General features: G+C 41.8%; 1 protein-coding gene across 1 annotated transcript; it reads right to left on the reverse strand.

Annotated features, from left to right (window-relative positions):
* Positions 1-223: 223 nt before the first annotated feature.
* Frmd7 (FERM domain containing 7) lies at positions 224-27,595 on the reverse strand. Its single transcript, XM_036175549.1, has 15 exons — positions 27,292-27,595; positions 26,345-26,416; positions 22,353-22,522; positions 21,252-21,356; positions 20,405-20,447; positions 18,587-18,665; positions 15,680-15,777; positions 7,829-7,943; positions 7,483-7,630; positions 6,245-6,340; positions 4,718-4,881; positions 3,275-3,343; positions 3,082-3,157; positions 976-2,108; positions 224-903 (listed from the first exon to the last, which is right to left on the reverse strand). Exons 1-14 carry the CDS (start codon positions 27,593-27,595, stop codon positions 1,026-1,028), a joined length of 2,622 nt encoding a protein of 873 aa, XP_036031442.1. The 3' UTR covers positions 224-903; positions 976-1,025.
* Between the last annotated feature and the right edge of the window lie 113 nt (positions 27,596-27,708).

The raw sequence follows: 27,708 nt of genomic DNA on the forward strand, positions 1-27,708 counted from the left end.
AGGCAAGAGGAACGTGAGAACTTTTATTCCCTGTCAGAGCCTGGTGTCAGTGTTGTCTTTGTCTTGCCATCCCTTATTCCCACTTCTCCCTGGCCATACACTCTCTCTTGTCCCTGACCTTTTTCCATTCTCTAACTGTCCTGTTCTCTAGATATAGGCCAGAACTACCTACTTCCAAATTTTATTAAAACAAAAAGAAGGCCATACATATAACTTCTGTTTGAGTGGATTTTCCATCACTCTTTATTAAAATAACACTTCAGATCCTTGCCTATATGCATGCAACCAAGATATGGCAAAAATAAATTCCGGCAGGAGAAATTAATAAACAAACTTGCTTGTTAACATTGATTCCTACCATATATAATAAGTATTTAAGAAGAGAAAAATTAGAAATCAACATCAATATCTTCATCAGGCACATTATCTGGCTTGAGAAATGAGCCTAATCCATGACTATCCAGCAATGAGATTCTGTCAGATCTTCTATTAATTCTAAACATGTTCTGCTAAGAGGATCTATGCCATCTATGTATATTAACATTCTTAGTATATAACAAGACTGTTCACTGGGTCCCAAACAAGTCATGAGAGAAACCATAGTTTAGTGTTACATAAACACACACACACACACACACCCAACATAATCATGGACTATTAAATTACAAAGTAGCATTAGAAGCCAGTCCATACATCAACCACATCATCGTTCTTCAGCATTGAAGAATGGCTCTTCACTTATTATATCTGCTTAAAGAAATGTATAATGGTGGTGACATACACTTCCCTCACGCTGCCATTGTGCTGGGGAGGAGAAGGCATATTCCAGAGTCTGTTTGGAGGAAAGACAAGAGTAAAGCTCATAGAATGAGGCAGCAACTTGATCTTTCTTAAGCTGGGTGCCTGAAATGAGAAGAGTCCCTTAGCATCAAGAGGACTAAGGAAACGGTGTATCAAAAGGTTCTTATGTCTTACCTAAGGTGGTAACATGGAACTGGCCAGGAACATTCACAGAGTTCCCTCTTTCATGCTAAGAAATAGTTGAATGGCTTTAGCAAAGTTCTGTCTTCAGCACCTGGTGTGGTGAATGAAATATCTTCATCCTCTTCATCTAGCTGCAGACTACCAGAAGACAAGCGGATTCGGGCCCTAGGTGACTTTGTTCCTTTGCCATACAAAGAGTAGTAGTCTGGTTTAAGAATCTCTGATTCTGAATCACTGGACTCACTAGCTACATGCCTTTCTGCTGAGCTCTGGTCCATTGGAACTGTGGGAAACTCCTGCTCTGCAAATGTAAATGTAAACGGATCTGTTTTACGAGTCAAAGCAGGACAAGGTCCTAAAGGTCTAAATTCTGACCCAAAAGGAAAACGGATAGTTTTCATGTCTGATTGGCTCTGAGATCGTTTAGGAGTTTGCTCTTGAAGGTTATATGCAAATGCATCATCTAAATGTGGGTCTTCCTCCCCTAGGTCTACATTGATATTGCTCCTACCACTAGTTCTCGCCATAGCTTCTTGGAGTTCTTGAAGGTCTTGCTGTAAGCTTTTTATCCTGGTATTCCTTGGGCTCCTTTTCGCTGGTTTTATTGCACTGGGATCTATATAGCTGCCTGGTCTCACACTTTCCTCTGCCATGATTGGAGACCATCTCGGTACCTGGGGTGGCTTGTCCACATAAAAAAAGACTTGGGGAGGCATAATATCAACCTGTTGACTAGTACAGGGAATATAGGGCACATCAGTGTATGTTAGCTGCCTTGCTGGACTCACTTTGCTTGTGAAACCAGGAGATGTGCTTATGTGATTGTCCACAAACTTGGAGTTTGTTTGGAAGGAGCTTAGAGGGCTTCGTTCCTCAAAGTAGTCTATGGGATCAGGGTCAGTGTTAAAGACAGGATCCGCATAAACAAAGGTGAAAGAGGAACTGCTTTGGGATGGGTGGAATGGTGTAAGATCTGCCTCTGGTTTGGAACGCTCCAGCTCTGCTGCAAATGTCACCTCGACTGCTGAGTTCCTCCTCCTACTGTCTAGCATAGGCTCAGATGCATGCACTCCATTCACATTTCGGTAGTAAGTGCTGCCATATGCAAGTCTCAGATCTTCCACCTTGAAAAACAAGACACATTGATATCAGATGAAAAGAAGCTGTTTAATTGGACTTGGGGAGTCCTATTATGAAAGGCTAATTTCACAAAGTCATTTAAATCCTTGTTCTTTTCCACAGCAGATAAATATATGTAATGACTTGTATCATGCCCCAAGTTGTATGTTAGGAAATATATGCCGCATTCTTCATTCTCAGTGACATCCTATTTCTAGCCTCCACATTGTGGTACCTCCTGCAGGTACCATTGTGTTTCAAGCAGTTCAGTTTGGTAGCTATGTCAATGAAATAGGTAGGATTACCCCTGTCTGCCTTTGACTAGCTATGTGGACCTTAGGCACTGCAGTCTAATGTTCCTACTCCAGCCTTCTCCATATTTTCTGTAAATAAAAGGTAGAAAGGAGAGCTGTGAATGGCCTGAGAGGTTCATAATCTAGATGGTCCTTTTCATCAGTTTCTCTCTGATGCCCTTTGGGTAAAAATCATCTGTGACTTGAGTGAAGGCGTGAGAGTTTATGGTACCTACAATTAATGTTTGTAGATAGTGCTAAAGAAAAGTGATCAACAAGTTTCCTGATCGAAGTCTCAAATGGTGCCATCATCTTACAGTTCCAGGGGCATAACTGTATCCAGAAATCATGTTACACAGTAAGCAACACCACCATATACCTTTCTTGAAGACTTATGGTTTCCACTGGTAAAAAAAAGAGAGATTTGAATTTTAAAATTATGAAGTCCTAGAAATGTATTAGTATCTAGTCCACCAGGGGTTTCCCTTATGCACAGGACACAGTTAGCTGTTGTTTACTAAATGTCCTATTAGTAGGAATGACTATGTCACGACCTCTCCAGTGGTAACCTCACATGGAATGACCTTGGTACACAGTGGGTGGTTCTGGCAGAATATATCCTTAGAAGCATTTGAAGACTGGATGACTTATACTTATCTAAAATAGGGCTTTTCAGAAACCTTACTTGTTTTGACACATCAGAGAGAATATCTGGAGATGACCTGCATTGCCGTTCATGATACTGAGATGGATACTGTTTCCTGAAATGCCCAAACAGAGAAGTCATTGAAATGCTCATTATGCAAATTGTAGGATACATAGACGTCTCTAAATTCAACTTCCAATCAGCATGAGAAGAGAGAAGGAAAAGGGTGCACCTTTCAAACGGCAGGCTCTTTAACCTCCCCTTTTTCCCATATTCCAAAAGTTGCCTTTGAGTTCTTCCACTATCAAAAATAAGAGACAAAAATCATTAATTCAATCATAAGCCTATGTGCCACTAAAACCTGAAAACCTCACTTTTGTTTGAAGCCTAAAGTGTCTGAATGAGTGGCATACCTTGTGACTCTCTATCATATTGATGCTATACCTACTTATCTGAACACCAAGGATAGAACAATTTCAACTATCCAAAACATAGGCTTTAAAAAACCTTTTAAAATACCAACTGATTCTTTATTTTTACATGCTTGTTCTAAGGAGGTTATTTATTTAGATTCCCAACCCAAGGTAGGTCAAAGCAGCTAACTAAACAGTAGAAAAATTGCTGCAGGTAGGATTATAGTAGTAATGAAATCTAGCTGACTGCTGGGAGAAACACAAGAGGCACAAAGAAGTTACTATAATAATAAAACCTGAAATTTTGGGGCCCTTTAACCTTTAACCTGACATGCCTCTCCTACCTAAGGCCATTGTCACATTACAGCTGCCTGTAAAGGATAAGAAGGGAGTTTTATAAGAACTCAGGTTATCAAGAAAGAAAAATGTGCTCAATATCATCTGTTTAAGAAGACAGAGTTTCACCAGGCAGTGGTGGTGCACACCTTTAATCCCAGCACTCGGGAGGCAGAGCCAGGTGGATCTCTGTGAGTTCGAGGCCAGCCTGGGCTACCAAGTGAGTCCCAGGAAAGGCACAAAGCTACACACAAAAAAAATGAAGACAGTTTTGTAGAGCACACTTTGGAAACATTCCATCAGAAATATGTTTTTTAAATATCTCTATTCTTACAAGGACAGGTTTCCAGAGTCTGAAAAATCCCTTATGTGGAAACATTATGATTAGAATTATTTTTGTAATCACTAGAGTTTTGTAAGCTTCTCTCAATGGATTTCAAGGCTAGTGTGTTCAAACAGTAACAAGATCTCAATTTTACCTCACTTCATCAATTCCTCTGAAGTGGGAATTGTATTGAGAAGCCTCTAGTGCAGGATTGCTCCATCTTTTGAATCCCTTGACCCTCTCCAGTGTTTGCTCACTCTATCATTTCCCCTAACTGCCATTAATGGGTGCTGCTGAACCTTCCTTCCACATCTTGCATATAAGCTGCCTTTAAGGGAGACAGTAAGTTCATTGAATACATTTTTTCCCAAATACCCTCTGCTACCCTACATCCTTAATGTGATTCTGATCCAACCCCTTTGGTTAGTAAATACTGACCTAGTGCAACATACTAAGAATGAACAGTAAAGAATATTTATAATCTTTCAAGTGAGTTAAATAGATTCTTTATTGCTTCTGGAATTCAGACTCCTCCCACTGCTTCCCATGTTATTGAAAAGAAGCAGTTTGCATGGTCTTCCCGTGTGCAATGTGTAATTACCTGTAGCGGAAACTGGAACCCTTGCTGCAGAGTAGTGTTTTGGGCTTTGATTTGGGCTCTTCAGAAAGCCTGAAGAAAGCATGGTACTCCACACAAGTCTTCCAGAAAGCCTTGCATGCATCTCGGCTAGCCATGGTGAACTCCAAAGTGTCTTTGCACAACACCTGTATAAACCATTTTCTATCAAGCAAAACATCCTGCAAGAATACCAAAGACCTTCCAACCTCAATGCCTTCTAAACTGTCAGTTCAACAGCCCAGGCAGTGTCTGGTTTTCCATTTGGCTCCCCATGGACTCCACAGCACAGAAACCAAATGATTAGCAGCCTTCCAAAGATTAGACACTGCCTCCACTCATACACTGAGCCTTGTCTAGGAAGCTTTCCACATTCACCTCACCTTAAAGGCTTTTCTGCCTTGCCTCTTTGCTGCCAGAAACATTTTAGGAAGTAGTAAATTAGGTAAAAATGAATATCAAAGGGCTTCTTTTTCAAGGTGGCAAGAAGATATAAATGACCAACAGGAAAGGGGAGAGGGGAGATTTCATTCCCTCTGTAAGGATGATTAAATGTATACAAGTGTTTTCAATGTCCCAGAAATACACCTTCCTCTATATACTTTCTCATACTACAGCGCTTTGTGTTTCTCTCTTGGCATAGTCCATATTTTAATATGTCCTAAGGGAACTTGGATTTACAGTTCTGAAGTACAAGCTTTTCCCATCTTGACTCACCACATACACTTATTGGCTCATGGCTCTATGGCACGCTCCCAGTCCTCTTTTCAACAGCCCCACCAGCTCTCAGAGCTGAATGCCCCCTCCTCTCATGCCTTTCCAGGTCCATGCATGTAGCCCCTGAGGCTTCCCACAAAGTTGACACTAGGTCTTGTGCCATGAACTATTCAAATGAACACCTTTACATAATACCAAGATCTAGGCAATATAATCCAAACCGGATCTTCTATAGGCCCAAATTAGTTGATACATATGCAGTTTTTCCCCTTCATGGTCAGTCATTAAAACATCCTTTCTAATACCTTTTTTCTTACCCTGTGCAGTGAACAGTCACTTAAGAATTATTTATTTTGCTTATGTGAACATCGACTTCTCACATTCTGCTCAACCTAAGCATATAGTTGATGTTTAATAATTTTTACTTTAGGGAAATGAGTGAAGATATTTCATAAAATATAAAAGAGAATATCAAATAATTATTTCTTTTCTCCTGGATCTGGTGGCCCCCATTTGACTCATCAGATCCCTCAAAAATGCTATCCACAGAGACTCACCTTTCAGTCCAGCCACCTCATTTCCCTATTGTATCATATATTCTGAAGTGCAAATCAGATGGCATAGTGTTTTGCCTTTAGTTAAAGCATCATTAAATCTCTGCTCAGTTTATATAGAGGACAAAGAGGGGGCCCATCACCCCTCAGGGCCAGGCCTCACCATTTATATTCAAATCAGTTCTAGAGCAATGATGAAATTCCAAGCAAACAAAAATGAATGTATTAGGAACCTACTCACCAAAATATTAGCATGAAGTTTGATGAGAAAATGCTTTCTCTTAAAACTCAACTTTCGGATCTTAGCCCAGTTGAAAGTATTAATCTTTGTATTTCCCTATAATAAAACAGATAGCCAGTTTCAGAACATGTCTGCATGAGTTGGGTTGTGCCATATTAGAAGTGTGATGCAAAGTATGGTTCATGAATAAGATCCTCTGAGTCTAGCTCTTCCCCAGAGAGAACCTTTAGAACTAAGCAGTGTCTGTCCTTAAGCATTGCAGGTAGGACACAAGTTCCCCCAATATAGAAGCAAGAAAGAGCAACAAGGGTACGTTTTAGCCAGTCCAGTGAGACTGTAACAGAATGGATTGCTATAATGCCTTCTGTGATCTCGCACCTCCCTATTTCCACATACAAGTGCTGAAAAGAAAAGCCCATTTCTCCTACTGCCTCATTTACTCAAACATCTTGAGGAACTCTCACTGGCTACTTCATCAAATGAAGGGTGGGTTTTGCTGTTCAATATACAGCCATCTCTCCTACTGATTGTTAGTTCAAACTTCTGTCTATATCTGTACCTTCATTCCTGTGGCCTCTTCATTCTCCCCTGCCCCAAATGTCGTCTGCATCATCAAACTTCTTACCAGTGCTGATGGCACACTCCCTAGGACATTCTGATTGTATCCCACACTCCTCATTTCTAGCTCCTCTAAAGAATTTTGGTTGTAAGCAGACCAAGAAAACCAAAATTGTTTAGAGGAGTTACAGGGATAATGATGGTAGACAATGGTACCTCAAGTTGATTTCTAACTTGAAATACAAAATCCTGGGAACATGATGATGTGATAAACAGCAACAGTTGCTAGCAGGATTCAACATTAATTCCCTACCAGTTGGCACTGGTAAAGAGTAATAAGTTTGGATCACTTAAGGTGACTCCTAACCATCTGGAGAGTACTACAGCCTAAGGTTTTTGGATATCTGAATCTACAGTTTAAGAGTCCCTAAGAGCTTCTTGATTTTATCATTTCACCATGCTGACCTAATCTAAAGTGTGATGGGCTCAAAACCCAGACCTCACACAGAGGCAAATCACATTGTGGGGAAAAGGCTTATGTTCACCATTTACAAGCACTCCTTCCCTTCTAGTTGGTGATATGATAAAGTCTTATCATTCTCTGGGGAATAGATATTCAAATTGAAGTCATGAGTATTACTCCCAGCACACTGAAGGGAATTCAAGGGAAGAGTTGGTACCCGTAACACCAGTACTCCCATGTGAGCAACAGCCAGGTGAATCTGCATCCCTTCACCATCACTGGCGGGCTGAGGTCTGATGCCATACATATCCAGCTTCCTTGCTATGTCCAGTAGCAGAATGTCTGATTCAGCTGGGCTCCGGCCACTGCAACAAGAAAGGATTAATGAGCCCAATAAATGTATCAAAACTCACATCCCCCCAACCTTTCCTCTGAGAGATACACAAGAAGCTAAGTGTTTTCTTGAGACTGAAGCTTTCTCAGACCTAAAGGCTTACTTTTAAGAGTCTATCCAAGCTTTAGTGTCCTCCTTTGGGAAAGCAGGTGTCAGGGAAAGTACTTACACGTGCTGCTGATGAAAGTGCATGATCTTGCTCTCTAAAGAGTCTTGGCTTGGTAAATACTGGGTTTGTACCAGATGCTTCCTAACAGTTTCTTCATGAAAGTCTCCTAATTCTGCTGTACAATAGAAAAGTGACATTTTTCACATTTCCATTGAAGTATTAAACAATGTACAACCTAAGAAACCTCCTGTTGGCCCCTCAAAAGCCTGGGGGTGTAGCCCAATCACCTCCCGACTTATGCTTTGTGTATATTTCTGTTTGTACAGGGGAAACTAACAGACTCATTCTCACACCACAAAGAGTTAGCTTTCTGTGAAGTCTCAGCCTGTGTTGTGGGTTACACAACCAGAACAGACATTAAAAGCTCCAAAATCGCTGGGTGGTGGGGGCGCAAGCCTGTAATCCCAGCACTGGGGAGGCAGAGCCAGGCAGATTTCTGTGAGTTCGAGGCCAGCCTGGTCTACCAAGTGAATTCCAGGAAAGGCACAAAGCTACACAGAGAAACCCTGTCTTGAAAAACCAAAGGGGGAAAAAAAACCTCCAAAATCACACTTGATTATTTTGTTAGGTTTTTCCATCTTCTATACTGTTTTCACAGTTTTGCCTACTTTCAATTAGCCCATTACAGACTAAATTTTGTCTATCCCAAATTTGTAAATGGAAATCCTACCCCCTAGTGCTACCACATGTGACTTCATTGAGGAATTAGGTTGTTAGTGAGAACACGAGCAGAGAATTGTTGTCCAGCCTTACTAGCATCCATTTTTTTCTCCTTTTTTATTTATTATATTTGTGTTGTAATTTTACACATCAGCCATGGGTTCCCCTGTCCTCCCCCGTCCCACCCCCACCCCCACCTTCCCCCCAGCCCCTCCCCTCCATTCCCATCTCCTCCAGGGCCAAGACTCCCCTGGGGATTCATTTAAACCTGGTGGATTCAGTACAGGCAGGTCCTGTCCCCTCATTCCAGGCTGAGCAAAGTGTCCCTGCATAAGCCCAAGGTTTGAAACAGCCAGCTCATGCACTAAGGACAGGTCCAGGTCCTACTGCCTGGGTGCCTCCCAAACAGTTCAAGCTATTCAATTGTCTCACTTATCCAGAGGGCCTGATCCAGTTGAGGCTTCACAGCTTTTGGTTCATAATTCATGTGCTTCCATTAGTTTGGCTATTTGTCCCTGTGCTTTTCCAATCTTGGTCTCAACAATTCACACTCTTACAGTCCCTCCTCTTTCTTGACAATTGGACTCCTGGAGCTCCACCTGGGGCCTGGCCAAGGATCTCTGCATCCACTTCCATCAGTTATTGGATGAGAGTTCCAGTACAACCGTTGGGGTGTTTGGGCATCTGATCACAAGACTAGGTCAGATCAGGCTTTCTCTCGACCATTGCCAGCAGTCTACAGAGGATGTATCATTGTGGATTTCTGGGGACCTCTCCAGCACTCTGTCTATTCCTGTTCTCATGTGGTCTTCATTTATCACGGTCTGCTATTCCTTGTTCTCCCTTTCTGTTATTGATCCAGCTGGGATCTCCTGCTCCCCTAAGCTTTCTTTCCCTCAAACCTTGCCCTTCATTACTCCCACTGTCATCTAGGTTGTTCATGTAGATCTCATCCATTTATCTGTCATTGGCTGATCCCTATGTCTTTCCTAGGGTCCCATTTTCTAGGTAGCCTCCCTGAAGTTGTGTAGCAATCTAGTCATCTTTGTTTTACATCTAGTATCCTACTATGAGTGAGTACATACCATGTTTGTCTTTTTGAGTCTGGGTTACCTCACTCAGGATGATTTTTTCTAGATCCATCCATTTGCCTGCAAACCTCATGATGTCATTGTTTTTCTCTGCTGAGTAGTACTCCATTGTGTATATGTACCATATTTTCTTTATCCATCCTTCAGTTGAAGGGCATCTAGGTTGTTTCCAGGTTCTGGCTATTACAAACAATGCTGATATGAACATAGCTGAGCAAATTCCCTTGTGGTATGATTGAGCATTCCTTGGGTATATGCCCAAGAGTGCTACAGCTGGGTCTTGGGGGAGATGAATTCCCAATTTTCTAAGGAAGCACCATATTGATTTCCAAAGTGGTTGTACAAGCTTGCATCCTCTCCAGCATAAACTGTCTTCTGTGTTTTTGATCTTAGCCACTCTGACAAGTGTAAGGTGGTATCTCAGAGTCATTTTGATTTGCATTTCCTGGATAATTAGGGATGTTGAGCAATTCCTTAAATGTCTTTCAGCCATTTGAGCTTCCTCTGTGGAGAATTCTGTTTAGTTCTATAGCCCATTTCTTAATTGGACTGTTGGGCATTTTGATGTCTAATTTCTTGTGTTCTTTATATATTCTGGATATCAGTCCTCTGTCAGATGTGGGGTTGGTGAAGACCTTTTCCCATTCTGTAGGCTGTCGCTTTGTCTTGTTGACTGTGTCCTTTGCTCTACAAAAGCTTCTCAGTTTCAACAGGTCCTATTGATTGATTGTTTCTCTCAGTGTCTGTGCTACTGGTGTTATATTTAGGAAGTGATCTCTGGTGCCAATGCGTTCAAGACTACTTCCCACTTTCTCTTCTATCAGGTTCAGAGTAACTGGGCTGCAAATAGATCCATGTCTGTCACCATGCACAAAACTTAAGTCCAAGTGAATCAAAGACCTCTACTAGCATCCATTTAAGAAGAGGAAATGCAGGCACACAGAGATTTTCAGGATTAGTACACAGAAAAAAAGATGATGTGAAGACACAGTAAGAAGACTGCCTTCATCAAGTTGACAAAAGTGGCTTCAGAATAAAGCAAAGCTTCCAGTGCGTTCAGCTGAAACTCCCAGCAGCCAGAATCGGAAGCAATCAGTTTCCTCATTTAAAACACATAGTCTCTGGTATTTTCCTATGAGAAACCTAGTAAAAATACATCCCCAAATAAACTATCAACTAAAGTGCAAGCCAGCTATAGCCAAGTCATCACTCTGTACTCTGGGAATTTAGTAAATCCTCAACATTTTGAATCCCCAATAGACAAATCATCCTTTCCAAATAGCTGGCAGTTTATCCATGAACCTTTTACTCCTTTTCAGATGTCTCCAGTTTATTGGTTAGAGACAACTATTACAAGGATTAAGTGTGTACTAGCAGCTCTGCACTTACAATTGTCTACCCCTACTTTAAATGGCCTTAGACTTTTTACGTTTTGTCTTCCTTCGAATTGCTCTCCTGCTTCTGTGTCTAAGATTCAGAGGAGCCTCCTTTTGCATTGGGCAGCTGTCAATGCAGAGACTCCTAAGTGGTCAAAGTACTGTAAATAAGAGATTAGGTGTCCAGCCCTAAATGGACTATCCTTACCACCACCATAGTTGAGGGAGCGTAGAAGAATAAGGAGGCAGAGAGAAGAAAAAGACTGGAGTGAAGGGTGGGGAGGAGTGTTGGGAACTGCTGGCTTCCGAACAGCAGCTTGATCATCTGCACAAGATCACACAAGCCAAACTTCAGGCAGAGATAGAGGAGTGGCCTCTGGGCCCCAGGCTTTACTAGGGAGCTACTGGCAGTTGATTGCTGCAGAAGGGAGAATCATTCTTCTTTGAGGGTGTAGCCATTGGTAGATAGCTTGTGTTCTGGCCCCATATCCATGCACATGGGGGCAGCACTAACTGGACTTAATAAAAAACAAAACAAAACAAAATAGAAGACAAGGAATTGGAAAGGGGGTATGTTGGGGGATACAGAGGGAATTGGAGTGGAAAACCAGTAGAGTCTGACCATATTTCATTGTGGGAAATAACAAAGAATAAGAATAAGAATTTAAAAATGATAATTATACATTGAGTTATACAATGAGATATTTCTTTATACCTACTATGATAAGCATAATATCAGGTATTAGGGAAGGTGGGGAATTAGAAGCTTCAAAATTTCTTGATCAAAGAATGAAATAATGCAGTGATATACATGAATTTGTACAGTTAATTTTCATTGATAATTATAATTATAAAATATTCAGGAGAAATGTATCACACAACCCAGCTATCACCTTTCTAAAAACCTATACAGAAGTAAGAAAGTATATATACATACAGAAACATGTATGCCAATGTTTATACTATTATTATTAATACATAAACTGGAAACTTCCCTAACTCTAACAGACAAGGTGACTAGATGAACAAAATGTAATAAATCCATAAAATGGAATATTATTCAACAATTCAAATGAATAAACTGGGATATTCATAGATTTCAAAAAACACTGTTCAGTGCAGAAGCCAGCTACAAAAGATCACACATAATTGTTCCATTTATATGAAATGTCCTAAAAAGCAAACAAATGTATAGAAACAGAATGTTAATCAGGAATTGCCTGAATTTGAGGAGAGTAGAGAATGGCAAAGCAGCATAATTTCTCTCTCTCTCCCGTCTCTCTCTCTGTCTCTGTCTCTGTCTCTCTCTCTGTCTCTCTCTGTCTCTCTGTGTCTCTCTCTCTCTGTGTGTGTGTGTGTGTGTGTGCGCGCGCGCGCGCGCACGTGCGCGTGCTCACGCGCGCATCTCCTCTCCCTTCTCTGTCTCTGTCTCTGTCTCTATCTCTGTCTATCTCTCTGGCTCCTCTTCCTGTTTTCTATATTTTGAGGTAGGTGCTGTGGATATTGATCTGTATAAATAAAATGCTGATTGGTCAGTAGCCAGGCAGAAAGTATAGGCGGGACAAGGAGAGAGGAGATTCTGGGAAGTGGGAGACAAAGGGAGATGGATACAGCCAGCTGCTGCCATGACAAGATGTAAGGTACTGGTAAGCCACAAGCCATGTGGCAAAGTATAGATTAATAGAAATTGGTTAATTTAAGATAGAAGAAGTAGATAATAAGAAGCCTGCCATGGCCATACTTGTAAGCAATATAAGTTTCTGTGTGTTTATTTGGTTGGGTCTGAGCATCTATGGGCCTGGCGGGTGAGAAAGATTTGTCCAGACTGTGGCCCAGGCAGGAAAATTCTAACTACAGGTAGGCCTGGAACTCTGCCCCTCAAGTGATCATATTTGGGGAGAGTGCCACCATCCTCAGCTTTCTTTGCTATTGACATGGGGTCTCATATAGCCCAGTGCAGCTTAGTACTCATCATATTGCTGAAGATGGCTTTGAATTCCTGATCCTCCTGCCTCTACCTCCCATGTGCTGGGATCACAGGAATACACAACCATGCTCAATTTATATGGTGCTGGGAACCAAACCCATGGCTTCTGGCATGTTAGGCAAGTACTCTACCAGCCAAGTTATATCCCCAGCCCTGAGAGGTTTCTGTTGATGTTATAGAAATGTTCTAAAACTGGACTGTAGTCATAGCTAGATGGATGTGAACTTACTAAAACCCACTGGTTTGTGCATTTTAAATGGGTAAATTTTACAGCATGTAAATTACACCTCAATTGAGCCTTTTTTTTTAAAGAATACAGCGTGCATGTGTGCACACACACACACACACAATGTGTGTACATCTTTCAGGTTTTTTAAGAACAAAACCCTATAATGATTATAAGGAAAATATAAGAACTCATGAGACTTTTAATTTCCTCTCCATGTACTCCTATGACAATTTAGCAAGAAAATTGGTATCATCAGTAGCAGAAGCTGCCAAATGTTATGTTCAAATGTTAGGCCTTTCTGGTCCAACTCCAATCATCTCTCCTAAAATATCCTCTTAGTGTTCTGTCTACTACCACCATTCCTTCCTAAGTTCTAGATTTTACAAAGCGGCCAATATGGTTTTGTTAAAACCTAATTCAGATTCTGTTCTTATATTTAAAATAGAGACATCCTATGGATGTGCTTCTGATGATCGAAAGTAAATGTTCTTTTTCTCTTACCTCAGTCTTCTGTCTATACGGCTTCCCATCTTATCTAGGTCTTTAATGTACTTTTAACTCCCCTCTATTTACTCACAAACGCTCCAGCTAGCTACAAAACCTTCCTGATATTTCTTAACCACTTCAGGCATGTCTTCTCCTCTGGTTTTTTTCACAGAGTGTTCCCAATGTGTGGGCCTCTCTGTCACTGGACTTAGCTCCTTGGCTTACTTTTATGCCTCCATTCAACTGTCACCTTTGCAGTAGGCTTACCCTCTCCACTTTATTGAAAGACCCAGTGCCCACACCTAGAACCACCCCCATCTCCCTTCTATGCTCTATTTTTCTCCATTGCTCTCATCACCTCTGAACATTCATCATATATATTTTTCTTATTTAGGTCATTGTCTGACACTCTTGTGAGCTCCATGATGACAAGGATTGGTGTCATAGCTCACTGTCTGCTCATAATGCTTATAATAGGGTCAAACAAGGTGGCACTCATCATATTTTTTTGTTGTTTAATGACTGACAAAGAAGGATTATATTATGAGTTTCTAAAAAGGAATATTCATTTGAATCATGTAAATCATATTTGGTAGGGACTGTCTGGCTAGAGGTGCATAAAAGTGGTGTGAGTAATAGAATGCCAAAGCCAGAATGCTCAGGTTCTTGAATGTCTAGCCTATAGCAGGCACTCAGCAAATATTGGACCAGTGAGAAAATGGACAGATAAATGAGCAATTAGGCTGTGATTCTGTGCATGACCTTGAGTCCTCTGAGTTTGACTGGGATTGACTATGAAATGCTAACTCACTAGAACCACAGCTTTTTCTCCACAAAATGAATGTTGACTACATACCTTCTGGAAAAGCTGAGGTTTTCTACACTATACCTGAAATGGCTACTAGGCAATGGACAACTCCATAAGGCAGTAAAGAATAAAATTGGGATCTCCCAAAAGAGGTTACCTGGAGTCCCACCCTCTCAACTGCTAGCTGAAGAAGTAACTAATAGAGAAGGATGCTCCTCCTATCTGCTCTACCCCATGTCTCATATGTCAATGGCAAGTATGACACTGGGCACATGGCTCGTGGTCATGACACTCAAGACCTTTCAACATGATGCTTCATTTGTCACTCTGTCTCCTAGATAGACACTGTCCTTCAGCTATGTGTGGTCATTCTTCATCCCCTGTATATGAGGCTTCTTGTCCCACCACCATTTTTATGCCGTTTTCTCTGTCCATCTTCACATTCAATCCCCATGTATCCTTTAAGCTCCTGGACAAAATGCATCCCCTCCATCAGCTTTCCTTGACTCTTATGGCATTTTTCATCTGCTGCCTTTCTGAGAGTCTGGAGCTCTCTTTTCCCAGCTGTGAATCACTTAATAAACTGCCTAGGATGCAGTCTCTATCCAAATAATTCACTGTGTTGTTCTCAACAAAATCTGAAATCTACCATTTATGGACTGGTAGGAAGGTAATGAACAAAGGTCAGAAATGAACTTATGAAATAAACAAAAAACCTGAAGCTATGATTCTGCAGGATTATCAAGGAACAATGTATTCTTAGGAGGCCTCTTCAAAATAGAAAAGGTCCAGCTGGTCTTTGAAGAGATGTTATCTCCCACTGCCTAGACCCTACCCTCCAGGCTGCAGGAACAGCATGGTCTGGCCTGTGTAACTCCCTCCCAGGCAGGCCCCCACTGTTCCCTAGACCTCCTCCAGTCTACCTTCAAATCCATGGTAAGAATTATTCAAACCAGTTCCTGGACAGCAAGTCAAGGGACAGTGACAGCAGGGTAGGTAGACTGAGGTAGGACAAAACCAGCATTTACTTTTAACAATCAGAAGCACTTTCTCACTATTTTAAATCCAAGAACATTCAGACTCAGAGTCTGAGCTGGGTTCTCTCTCCTCATAAGGCTGAATATAGTGCCAGACAGGCCAACTGGAGATGCTGACTTCCTTTGCTTGGCTCTATCCCTGGTGAATGGGCCAAGAAGTAGAGTTACGGTACTTACACTGTAAGATGTGCGACACTATTAGTGCTGTACAGTTGTCACTGCATGGAAGTCTTCCCAGAGCCACATCCTTCTTTATTTGAAGAGTGAAAAGATACCTAAAAAGGATTTGAGGAAAAGATCTTGACAAAGAAGCAGTAATAGAAAAAATTTTCCTTTCTCCCAGACAGAAGATAATTCTAGGAAGGAACAACATCCAGTCAATTGGAGGACTTTTTGGCATGGTGAATCATGCATAGGTTTTGCTTCAGAACCAATCCAACCTAGCACACAACTGGCAGATCCAGTGCATTGGTAGGTTCTGCAACCATTAGGAATTGCCCTAGCTGTAGCCTGCTGCCAGCTTGAGGGACTCTGCCAATCCTCTTCTGGCGCTTTCTGCCATGGAAACATCCTGAGCTAGAGAAACAGGAGCTTCAGCAATCATGAGCAGACTCTGGTGGACACCAAGAGCTGTCAGGTAGGCAGGACCATAAGAATTCTAGAGGCTGGTGGAGCAGGAGCAATCACTCCATTTCACAATGATACCAAGACAGGGCCCAAGCCATCCTGGCCAGGTTGTAGCCCTTTAAGATACTGGAATTATGGCCAGAGCCTAACACCTGCTGCTGAATGAGGGATACCCACCCAAAGTGCATATTTCAGGAATTAAGGCTATCAAGCCATGCCTGTACCTACCTTATTCCCTTGTCTGGATTGCTATGTTACCATCAGCCAGAGCCCATTTGAGTATTTTACAAACAGTAGATGTGAAGCTAATGGTTGATGACTTAGTGATGCAGAGCCTTTATCAAATGCAGGTTTGTGTTTAGGGCCCTGCTGAACTGAACATTTGTCTCACACACACTCCAGGCCTTAGTAAAGGAGAACCCGTGTGTGTGTGTGTGTGTGTGTGTGTGTGTGTGTGTGTTTGTGTGTGTCTGTGTGCTTGTTCACGTGTATGTATACAGAGGTCAAAGGACAACTCTGGGTACCAGTCTCTGCCTTCCACCTTATGTAAGACAGGATTTTGTACATTAATTTAGCTGGCTTTCAAGCTTCTAGGTATGCCTCTAATCTCACTGTAGAAGCACTGGGATTCAGATACGCCCCATGCCCAGCTTTATGTGGGTTGCAGGGATTTGAACTCAGGTATTTACACTTGTGTTGCAAGTGATTTCTACTGAACCATCTCTCCAGTCCCATGGCCCGCTTTTTTGGTGAATAAATGTATAAGAAAGACTCCACTTATCTGCTTTCTTTTCCAGAGCAAAAAAATCAGTTCCAATATTTCATTTTATACACAAAAACCTGCATTACCTACTGTGAGTATTTCCCTATATAAAATAGAATTTTCTAGATTAATTTTGATGTGGATTTTTCAGTAGCTAATGCCCTGAAGGCAATGTAGTAAAAGATAACTAGTTGCTGGTAATAAATGAAAATCTGGTCTAAAGATTCTTGTTAAGTGATTATTCAGCTCATAAAAGCTTTAACCATTATGTCCCTTCAAATTGTGAAGACCTCTAATGCACTAGAAATGATTCAGTCAAAACAGTTATTTTTGTATAATATTCTCAGAAGTCCATTCCTTGGCCCCAAACAAGGCATATTTTTAATCTCTACAACAGGTAGGTTTTATTTCTTTCAGTTGTTGCTGCCAGGTTGTTAGTTTGTTTGTTGTCACCAGGTCCCACACTGTAGCCCAGGCTGGCCTAAAATTCCCTACATATCCCAGGCTACCCTCAAATTCACAGCAGTGCTCCTGCCTCAACCTGTGGAATGCTGTGACTGCAAGCATGAGAGGCCACACCCAATTCAGTTAAGTATTCTTAAGTGGAACAAGGACAACTTAAAGGAACCCTAACATTTACCATTGCCTGTTTTCAAATACAGATGTATATGATATTAATTAACCCATTACAGAAGTAAAAGGGAATTGAAGTTTGTTCTTAGCAAGGAGAATTGAAACTTTTGTCATCTGATTGTCCCTTGCTGGGAGGAAGGCAACATGCTGCCTCAGTAGTAGTGGGCTATCACCTAAGAAGGCAGCTGCCTGCTACACATCCTTACTCTGAAAAATCGATGTAACATTTATCATCACATTATTTTTTCTTGTATTTTTGAGAAAGTTCATCTCCATCAAAATTGCTCATAGTTTAAAACCCCACTACAAAGAGTTCCTGAATGCAAACTACATAGCAAGTTATCAAGCTTATCTTGGCAAGTGGTTGACAACAACAAAAAAAGGAGGAGAGAACTAGGGAGGGGAGGAGGGCAGCTGTGCAAAGGCCCCACACGAAAGGAGTAAGTCAGTCTGCCTCTCGTGGAAGGGAAAGACTCCCAACAACCTGTGGGTTTAACTCAGTCTGCTTTGGCTTCCAGGACATGTTCCATATGCGTAACCTAAAAGACCTGGATCCGTTCTTTGTGTAGCTGCCTCATCTAGAAAGCAGAATGTGTTTTCAGGGAGTTATAGCACAATGTCATTTTGCTGAAGCAGTTTTTCACTGCAATTATAAAGAGCATTTTTCCTAAGTATATATCGCCATTACAGAATGTTTCCCATTCTGCCTATGGGATACATACATAAACACATTCGTTTGCAGTGGTCATGGGCATTAGCTGGCCTGAAAGCTATGCTGATTGAAACACAGATGGCATGAAATAGCATGCATACTATTGTGGCAGTTAATGGAATAAGCTTCAAAATGCTACCAAGGCTTGCCACTCATTCATTCTTAGTTCTGAAATTTGGAGAGATTAACATTTGGGGTAACAGCCAGATCCTTCCTCTTTCTAGCCCCTCACTTTGTATCAAAGAGTGACTTAAAACTAAGCCATGCAAAAAGGAACCAGAACCCTTTCTTCAATAGCTGGGTATTCTCAAGTAACATCATTCAGCACACACACAGTTAAACACTTTACCTTGTGAGTTCTTCCCGAAGGTGTCCAGGGTCCACTGGGAAAAATTTCACCATAAATTTGAAAACAACCTCCTTAGGATCTTAAAACACAATATCTCCATAAGTTTTATTAAATGTTCATTATAACAGTTAAGATATCTCTCTCTCTCTCTCTCTCTCTCTCTCTCTCTCTCTCTCTCTCACACACACACACACACACACACACACACACACACACACACACAGTGTCCTGCTTCCCTCCACTCTTCATTACCCCTTCCCATGACTCATTTTACATTTCAGTTTTTCACATGTATCCCGTTACCATTTCTGGATTGTGACCCTATGTGTATAGCAACTGAGAAAGTCCTCCAACTCATCCCCCTTTCACACCCTTTCTCCCTTTGGGTTTTTTTTGTAAAGATATGTCCATTGAAGGTCTACTCTGTCCTTTCTTAGGAAGTGAGTCATTCAGAAAGACTATTTACAACTCACTATCTGTGAATGTTCAATCCCGCCTGAGGAAAGGGCCCAGGTTCAACTTAAGCACATGATGTCTTAAGGATTTCATGAAAGGATTGAGAAAAAAGGGCAGACCAATGTTTCTATCAATCTTAAAATATACCACAGAGAAACCACATCTACATATTTTCACACCTACTTGCATTTGAAAATGAGAAACTTGAGGCTGGGGATGGAGATTACTTTGCTAGCATGCACAAGGTCCAGGGTTCCATCCCCAGTACCAGAAAAAAAGAATAAAGTTTGTTAGATCAAAAGTAACCACACACAAGTGTCATTCATTCAATATATCTTTTCTGGGTGCCCTTTATGTGCAGGATATTATTCTTAGCAGATACTGTGGAAATTTAAAGATATTCGAGTGCTCCCAGTCTCGTTGGAGAGACAAATAATTAAACAGAGCAATTTGAGTACCACACAGCCTAGGTTGAGGAGTCCTTCCTAGAGGAGTTGACATCTAAGTAGGTTAACAGAGGCAGGAACTGAAATGGTTAGTGGCAGGGACAAAATGCTTACTATAGAGTCCAGAGCTTTGAGCACCATGTTAGTAAGGCTGAAATTTACAGGTAATTAGGGAGCTGTGGAAGCATTTTAAGCAGGAGGGAGATGTGGTCAGATATATCTCAATCGATCCCTTGGAGTGTAATATAGGTACTTAATTGGAGAAAATCAGTTCAGAAGCTACTGGAATTGTGTGTCATATTCACAGAATCAGGGGAAGCAGTGTCACAAGATGCATCAATGTGTGAAGAGTGGAAGAGACCAAGGAACCAGGAAGAGAGACTGAAGCAAGTTTTCCCAAAGCGTTAAGACCCACTTGCCAAAAAAAAAAAAAAAAAAAAAAAACCAGCCTGGGGAATTAGCTAAATGGGCATTTCCCCAGACCCTTGTCCCATGAATGAGGTCCAGTGTGAGATACAGGAATTATTCAAACATAAACTGATGCAAATGGCAAGGCTTGTGATGGCATGAAAGGAACGTCTTCAGGCAGATGTTGAACATTATTGCTGAGTGATGTTGATGGTGATTGAAGATCCCCAGGGCCCAGAGTGAGCTCTACTCCTACATGCAGTCCGCAGGTGGCGTAATTACCACAACACTTCAGATGCACTCCAAGACCCAGTAGCATGAGCTGCTTCATCTCAAACAAAATTAAGACAAGTTTTGTCTATTGCTAAACTTACTGGACAGATGAAGGCTGATGCAATCTAAGACCCCCTTCCCCATTTTAGTAAGGTGAGGCATTGCATGGGGCGAGAGGGGAATTTTTCAAGCGTGTACTGAGGACTACATTCCTGGAGTGATCTTCCATACTTACTTTTTACTTGCTTTGTTATGGGCTTCAAAAGTTCCAACCAAACCTGTAACAGCATCAGTGAAACAATTGGTAGTACATAGTGGCTTTGAGCACAACTTTTTTTCTTTCTTTTTTGGTACCAGATAAAGGTCAACATCAAATGAACAAATGCTGGGACTGTTTAGATTTCTAAAAATACGTGGAAACAAACCGCCATGTCAATGAGATAATGTACCTTCACCATTCTCAGTCAGCTCCCTCATAGTTTTCCAATAACACTGAACACTGTTGATCTATAAACTCTGTATTGTTGACATTTCAATCACTGCCTTGATAGGATGATAGCGGTGTCACAGGCAAGGTGCATTAGTGGCTACAAAGACTCATAAAGGTATTTGGCTTCACATTTGAGTCCTACATTCCCCCTACCCTTACCCTTGCCAATGCCCACTTAGTAATAAGCCTTTCTGGGAAGGTGTCAGATTATAGATATGCCAAGGCAAAATGTAGCAGAAGAATCTTCTAAAAGGTAGTCCCCAGAAACAGGGAAAGAAATCTCCCTAAATAGTCATGAGGTCAGGAGTCTTAATTCTGGGGGTTAAGGTCCAACCATTCAAAATAGATAAAGCTTTGGTAGCTGGTCAAAGAGTAACAGAAAAGGCTAATGAGGCGGAAGAATTTGTTTGGCAAACCAAGATAGCTTAATAAACAAAGCAGTGGGAGGGAAGACAGTTTTAAATACAAGAGTTTTGCAAGGTGTAAATAGGTTTTGCATTTTTAATTTGGGATTGAGCCTTATGTACTTAGTTGCAAACTGGATTTTGAATCATTTCTAGACAAAGAGAACCCTGTAATAAAACCCACTTACATTATTTCCAGAATGGCTGCAGAATTCTAATCCAAAATATTCCTTCTCAGAAAGATTGAGATGGCTGCAGCTCAGGTTAAAAAGTGCCTTTCCAGATGATTTTTGCTAAACAAAACAGATTATAGCACAGTTTGAATTCCTAGTATGTAACGCATGACAAAGGAGAGAAGCCCCGCTGTTTAGAAAACCTGCACACCACCTAAAGATGTTGAGAGCTTTACAGGTACAGACAAATCTACCTACACATGCTCTCAGCCACATCCCTAAAAACTCCTCAGACTAATGACGAGCCCTCTCAGAAGAGATAGCCTTGCACTTAACTATGGCTAGATCTGCACATTTATCCTTCACATAAAAATTCTTAATTCATTTATTACAGGCAGCTTAAATGATTTCCCCCAAACTGACAGACGGTTTAATCAAGATGTAAATCTGACCCTCCCATAGCCCTACTTCAAATCCTTCAGGGGCTCTCCTTCACTGCTTAGACAGGGAGGCTGGCAGCTCTCTCCTCTCACTTTGTCTGCTTGCCTCTCCAACTGCATTTCTTGCTCTCTCTCTCTCTCTCTCTCTCTCTCTCTCTCTCTCTCTCTGTTTGACACACTGCTCGCTACTCATCTCAGCCTCCCTGACATGTCAAGTCACTTCATGCCTCTGTGCTTGTGCTCATGTCCTTTCTCCACAGCCTGCCCGCCCTTCCCATCTGTCATTGGTTTGGCTTCCTCCTACTCAGCTCAGATGTCATTACTCAGGAAGAGCTTTCCTGATGCTTTCTGCAGCAGGTTAAACCAACGTGGACCCTGAGTTCCCAGTCTCCCAGCTCACCTCAAATAGGACACATCCTGCTTGTCTACCTTCCCCTTTATTTGAAAAACTCCTCCACAGCAAGGACCAGCCTTTCTTTTCTTTGTTACTCCCCAAGTCTAGCTCAGAGCTTGATGTGTAGTAGAGGCTCTTAAGTTGCTGTTCGAATAGGAAGTTGACCAGTTCATCATAAGAGTTCTTTCAGTAAATTTCATTTTGCAGCTTCACCCACAAAATCTGCATACAGCATATTCTGTTTATATAAGCTACATATACTTTTCTTCATAAAGCTCACACATGCTCTGAGCATAAAGCTGTGCCTTTCTTCAGCTTCTCTGGGAACAAGCTCTTTGAAGAGGGCTCTGTGCAAATCTTGTTGAGCTCAGTATGGCCGTAATGGCCACCATCGCTGAATTCAAGAGTTGCTGTTGCAGGGAAGATAGCAATGGGGAAAAATGGGACTCTGGCTGATCAGCACAAAAACATGCCACTGAAAACCTCCAGTTAAAGCAAAGTCACAGGGTGCCCAGAGTGCTGAGAGAGAAGCCAGGTGTGTGTGCACAGAGTGGAGTTGGAAGTCACTGAGCCATAGAATTAACAGCAACTATGAGAGGGCAGAGGTCACCCTAAGGCAGCAGCACACGGAACAGAGCCTACATCTGGGATTTAATAGCTTCCAGGAAGGCAGTCTACCTCCCTACCACTTCCCCCACTGACCAAAAATATGATCCTCTCCCCCTGCCTTTTCCTCCTTCAGTTACACTGCACAGAACTCCAATTTAAGGTTCATTTGGGTTAACCAGGGTCCTATTTTTAAACTCAAATAGGCCACAAAGGGCAAAAGAGATTGCACCCCCTCGTACCTGGACAGAAGGTTGCCAGGCTGAGGGAAGACAAGTTTGATTTGATGTGGGAGATCATGTTGAAGATACTGGCGAAGAGAAGGGAGGCAGGCCTGGAGTTGGAAGTGGGGGTGCAAAGGGCATGGGGGGGTGTCTAGTGGGAGAGGAAAGTGCTGGCTAGGGGGATGGAAGTGGGGGTGTGCCTATGTGGCAACCTTGCCTTGGGCAAGTGCTGACACAGACCATTCCAGACAGATGAAATCGCTCCTATTTTTAAAGTCCTCCAGACAAGGAGCTGCCACAGGATTTTTATTATGAAGAAAAAAAAAAGAATTTCTAAAGAGAGAGGGATGACAGCAATACTTTCTTTTTTCCAACACCATTTCTATCATGAGGACTAAATTCTGTCATAGACAGAATTTGGAGTCAGTTCTTCGAAAACAGTTTTCAAAGCTTGAGGTTCTCTCTCTCTCTCCCTCTCTCTCTCTCTCTCCCTCTGCATCCCCTCCCTCCCTTCTTCCTCTCTCTCTCTCTTCATTCTTATTCTGATTTTCCCATCAGGACATTTACGCCCTATCAACACTACCATACCTTGTATGTGTGTGTGTGTGTGTGTGTGTGTGTGTGTGTGTATATCTATGTTTACTTAAATCCTTGTGTAGTCACAAAAACTATAAAGCTATCCATGGAAGGGTTTCAAATAAGGCTTTCTTTTTGCTCCCTTCCTTCACATCCCTACCATGTTTATTACTATAATCCACTGATTCTTCCATCCCTGCAAATGTTGCCAAATGGTTCTTGAAGCCTTTGGCAATTTTGCAGTCGGAGTCTGCGCACTCTTGTGGTTCAAGCTCTCCACCCACATCTTGGGACAGGCATTTTCCCCACTTTGTGCATTGTAACTGGCCAGCCTTGTGGAATGCGGTACATAATAGGTAGGATTTGGGTTCTGTTTCAACATGCAACCTTTCATTTTTTTTCTACCATTACGATCCAGTTATGATTTTTTTCTCAGAATATCTGTTTATATACAACTTTTTTATCTTTTCCTTTAAGATTTCTGGTTTTCTGTATAATTGTCTGCACATTATAACATTCTAATCAAGCTCCTTTGTAGAGCTAAAGTCTCTGCCTTCAGTCAGTCTTCTTACTCAAGAAACTGAGGCTCCAATCCTGATTCTTGTCTTGGTCTCAGTCTCATCTTCCTTGAATAGCAGCAGAGCACTGCCTGCCTTCTAAACAGAACTTTGAATTTTGATGTACCACAGGCCAAACTTAGAGTTTCACACACTAGACAAGTGCTCTACCACTGGGCTACATCGCTAGTCCTTGTGTTATTTTAAGCAAACGTGTGAGAACATAATTATATAATGTCCGATTTACTGGGTCATAACCACTAGCGCTGATGTCTGGAGGTTCCAAACTCAGCATCTCATGGAGGCACTAATATTCCAAATGCTTAGTTCTAAAATCCAGGTTAGCCGACTTTCTTTTTACCTACAGTTGTCATAACCAGTTTGTTAAAATGCATCTAGATTGTAATCCTTCTCTGCTCATTTTCTGATTAGATGAATGGGATTCAAGTCAGTGGTTAGCTATGAGCAGCTTGATAATCCATCTTAGTTATTTATTTTTTTAGTGTGTGTGTGTGTGTGTGTGTGTGTGTGTGTGTGTGTGTGTGTATGAGTGCGTGCATGTGATGTTTGTGTGTGGGAATACATATGCCACAGCACAGGTATGGAGATGAGAAAACAATTTTTGGAGAGTCGGTCCTCTCTTTCCAAATTTACAGAGTTTCTGAGGCTGGAACTCCGGCTGCCAGGCTTGCATGGCGAGCATCTTCACCCACTGAGCCATCTCACTGTCCCACAAAGTTGCCATATTTGCTCCTCATTATTTTTGATTTTGTGATTGTTTGTTTGCTTGCTTGAGGAAATTGTCTACCTATGTAGCCCAGGCAGGTATTGAACTCACAATCTTTCCTGTCTCACTCTCCAAAGGGTTGACTGATATTATAGATGTGTGCCACTGTACCAAGCTTCATTCTTTACTTTTTCCAAATGTTAAATGAACTCTCCAGCAATGAAAACTGGAAAGCATTTTGAAAAGAATACATCTACAAAGGGTCCCAAGGGAGTTATGAGCATTTGATAAGCACTCATCATGCATGGGGGAAATCAGCACATCATGGTAGCTAGGTATGCAGGTTTTGCAGTCCAGATACACCTAAGTCTAGTTCTGACTTTTCTCCCAGGAGAGGGGTTATCTTTGGCAGGCTGATTTGTCTATGCTGAGCTTCCTTCGGTTTCCCTCATTGGAAAATTGGATGGTCAAAAGCCAGACATAATGACCAGTTATTATATAAGTCCATTAATGTGAAATATCTAGACTCAGCAAATCCACAGAGACAAAAAAAAAAAAAAGACAAAAAAATAAATTCAGGGTTTCCATGGGCTAGGGGCCATGAGGGATGAATGATAATGACTCTTAATTTGTACCAAATTGCTTTTTGTTATTAAATGCCCTATGATTAGATAGGGTCCAATGGTCAGACAATATAGTGAAGTATTATAGACCATTTATTTGTATACTTTAAAATTAGGAATTTTCTAGTGTTTGAATTATAATCTTAACTTCAAGAATTTTAGTGAATAGCTCATGAAGATAATCTTCTGAAGTACTCATTATGGTACCTGTCTCAAAGAAGACAGCAGTAAGTGCTGACTATTGATGCAGTGACCACATAATTTATCAACCATGCTTAGACACTTTTAAGGTTGACAGGGGCCACTAATAATAACTACAGTTGCACAAGAAGTATAACCCAGGACTGTCTTGAACAAACCCTGGTGTGTGGTCATCTCTCAGCCTTTGGACCACTTACAAGATCTGCTTTCACAGGAGTGTTTCTTTGTGTTATCAGAATCTGGAAAATTGGGGCTCACAAATTGATCTTTTGGTCACTACAGCCCTGTGCCTCCATTTCCATATGGAAAGCCTTTGGTAATCAGAGTGATTCACTAGCCTCACCCTTGTCCTCAACACTCTAACACTTCAAAGGTCCATCTTGGCCCTCCTTTAGCATATTCCTCTCTTCTCTGGTTCTTTTGCTTTACTTGATCTTTATGCTGTCCATATGCTAAGCTTATTTCTGACCCACTTGCCTTTGCTACTGTATATACACCCTTACCCACCCACGACCCTTTCCACCTTCTCTTCAGTTCAGTACACGTTGTTGAGACCTTACTCTGTGCAAGGAGCTTTCCTACTGCCCAGTGAGATTGATGTGAGCAACACACAGGCATCACTCTGAAGGAACACATAGACTGACTGACCGGCAATGTAGGCACGCTGATGCTTAATCACAGTAGTGATTAAGCCAAGTGCCTTTGTACAGGAATGCATGGATGGTCAATATGAGATCTCATTCAACTTACACCTACTTACCCCTAAATGGGATAGTAGGTAGCACAAGGGACTTCTGGCAGAGGGGTCGCCCAACAGGACACAGAGCAAGAACTGGTAAAAAGAAGGAAAGAAGAGTCTCAGAAGCAAAACGAATTAGAAAATCTTGTCTAGACAATGACCTACCAAGCAGTTTGTTCTTGCTAGGAAAGAAAGTGAGATTCAGTAGCTGCAAAGCTGGGCAGGAGCCATATATACCAGAGAATGTGTTTGCTGGCATATGAAGCCAAGCCCCCAAATGTGGGCCTCAGGAAGGGAGCAAAAGACATGAACAGGTTTTAAACAAGATATTGATGTGGTCAGAATCTTGCTTTAGAAACATAAGGCAGGAAGTAGAGCACAGCTCCCCAAACTATAAATTCCACGTGAATCCCTTGGGGGTCTTCTTCAAAAGCAGTCTGATTTAGTAGGTGTGGCTGAAGCCTGAGCATCTGTGATTCTCCCTACTCATGGGGTCCCTGGTGGAGAAAATGGTGGCTGGGACCCCTTTGAGAAACAAAGGTAGCAGGGATGAACAGAAGGTGGGGCAAACAGGTGGCAAGAACATACTTTAGGGTACTGTTGTGGTTGAGGTAAGTGAAGTTGATAGCTGTGAAGTAAGGCCATAGGCATGACAACAGAGAAAAGCCAGATGTGAGAATTAGTACCATAGTGGGTACAAGAAAGCTGAGTCATTACTGCTGGCAATCTTTGCAGGAGTCTTGCCTCCTGCCAGGGTAAATGTGTGCACACACCACCACTGAACGGAGGTCACATTTTGCTGTCTACTGGAATTTTCTGTTCATTTTCTAAACTGATCTTTAAAAATGTGTGTGTGTGTGTGTGTGTGTGTGTGTGAGAGAGAGAGGGGGGGGGGGGATAAATGCGTGTATCCATGCCCCTCCTTTGACACTCCCTATCCTTTGCCCAAGTCTGAAAAGCAAAGCAACCTTTGTCGTATCTTGTGCCCTCTGCTGGCAGAGTGACAAAATAGCCAACCCGCTCATTTATTCGCCCTGCTTTTAAAGTAACTAACTCCACCTGGTGTTTTCTTCCCTGTTTACTGGGGTACATTTCAGAGCTTCTTTGTTCTGTATCTCTTTTCCGCTGACCCCATCCATGCCTCTGGAACTGCTCCAGATCAGCTGCCTCCACGGCAGTATAATCACGTTGTATCCTCACAGAGACCTTTGTGATGACATAGTTCCTTCTCGATACTGGGCTTGAGCCATTCTGTTTCTTGAAACCCTTCATTCCTGAACTAGAGCAGCTAGTTCACCCTTCCTGATGCTGCAACCCTTTAATCCAGTTCCTCATGTTGTGTTGACCCCAACCATAACATTATTTAGTTGCTACTTCATAACTGT

The sequence above is a fragment of the Onychomys torridus genome, chromosome X (assembly GCF_903995425.1).
Source record: "Onychomys torridus chromosome X, mOncTor1.1, whole genome shotgun sequence".
In the NCBI taxonomy this organism is placed as follows: domain Eukaryota; kingdom Metazoa; phylum Chordata; class Mammalia; order Rodentia; family Cricetidae; genus Onychomys; species Onychomys torridus.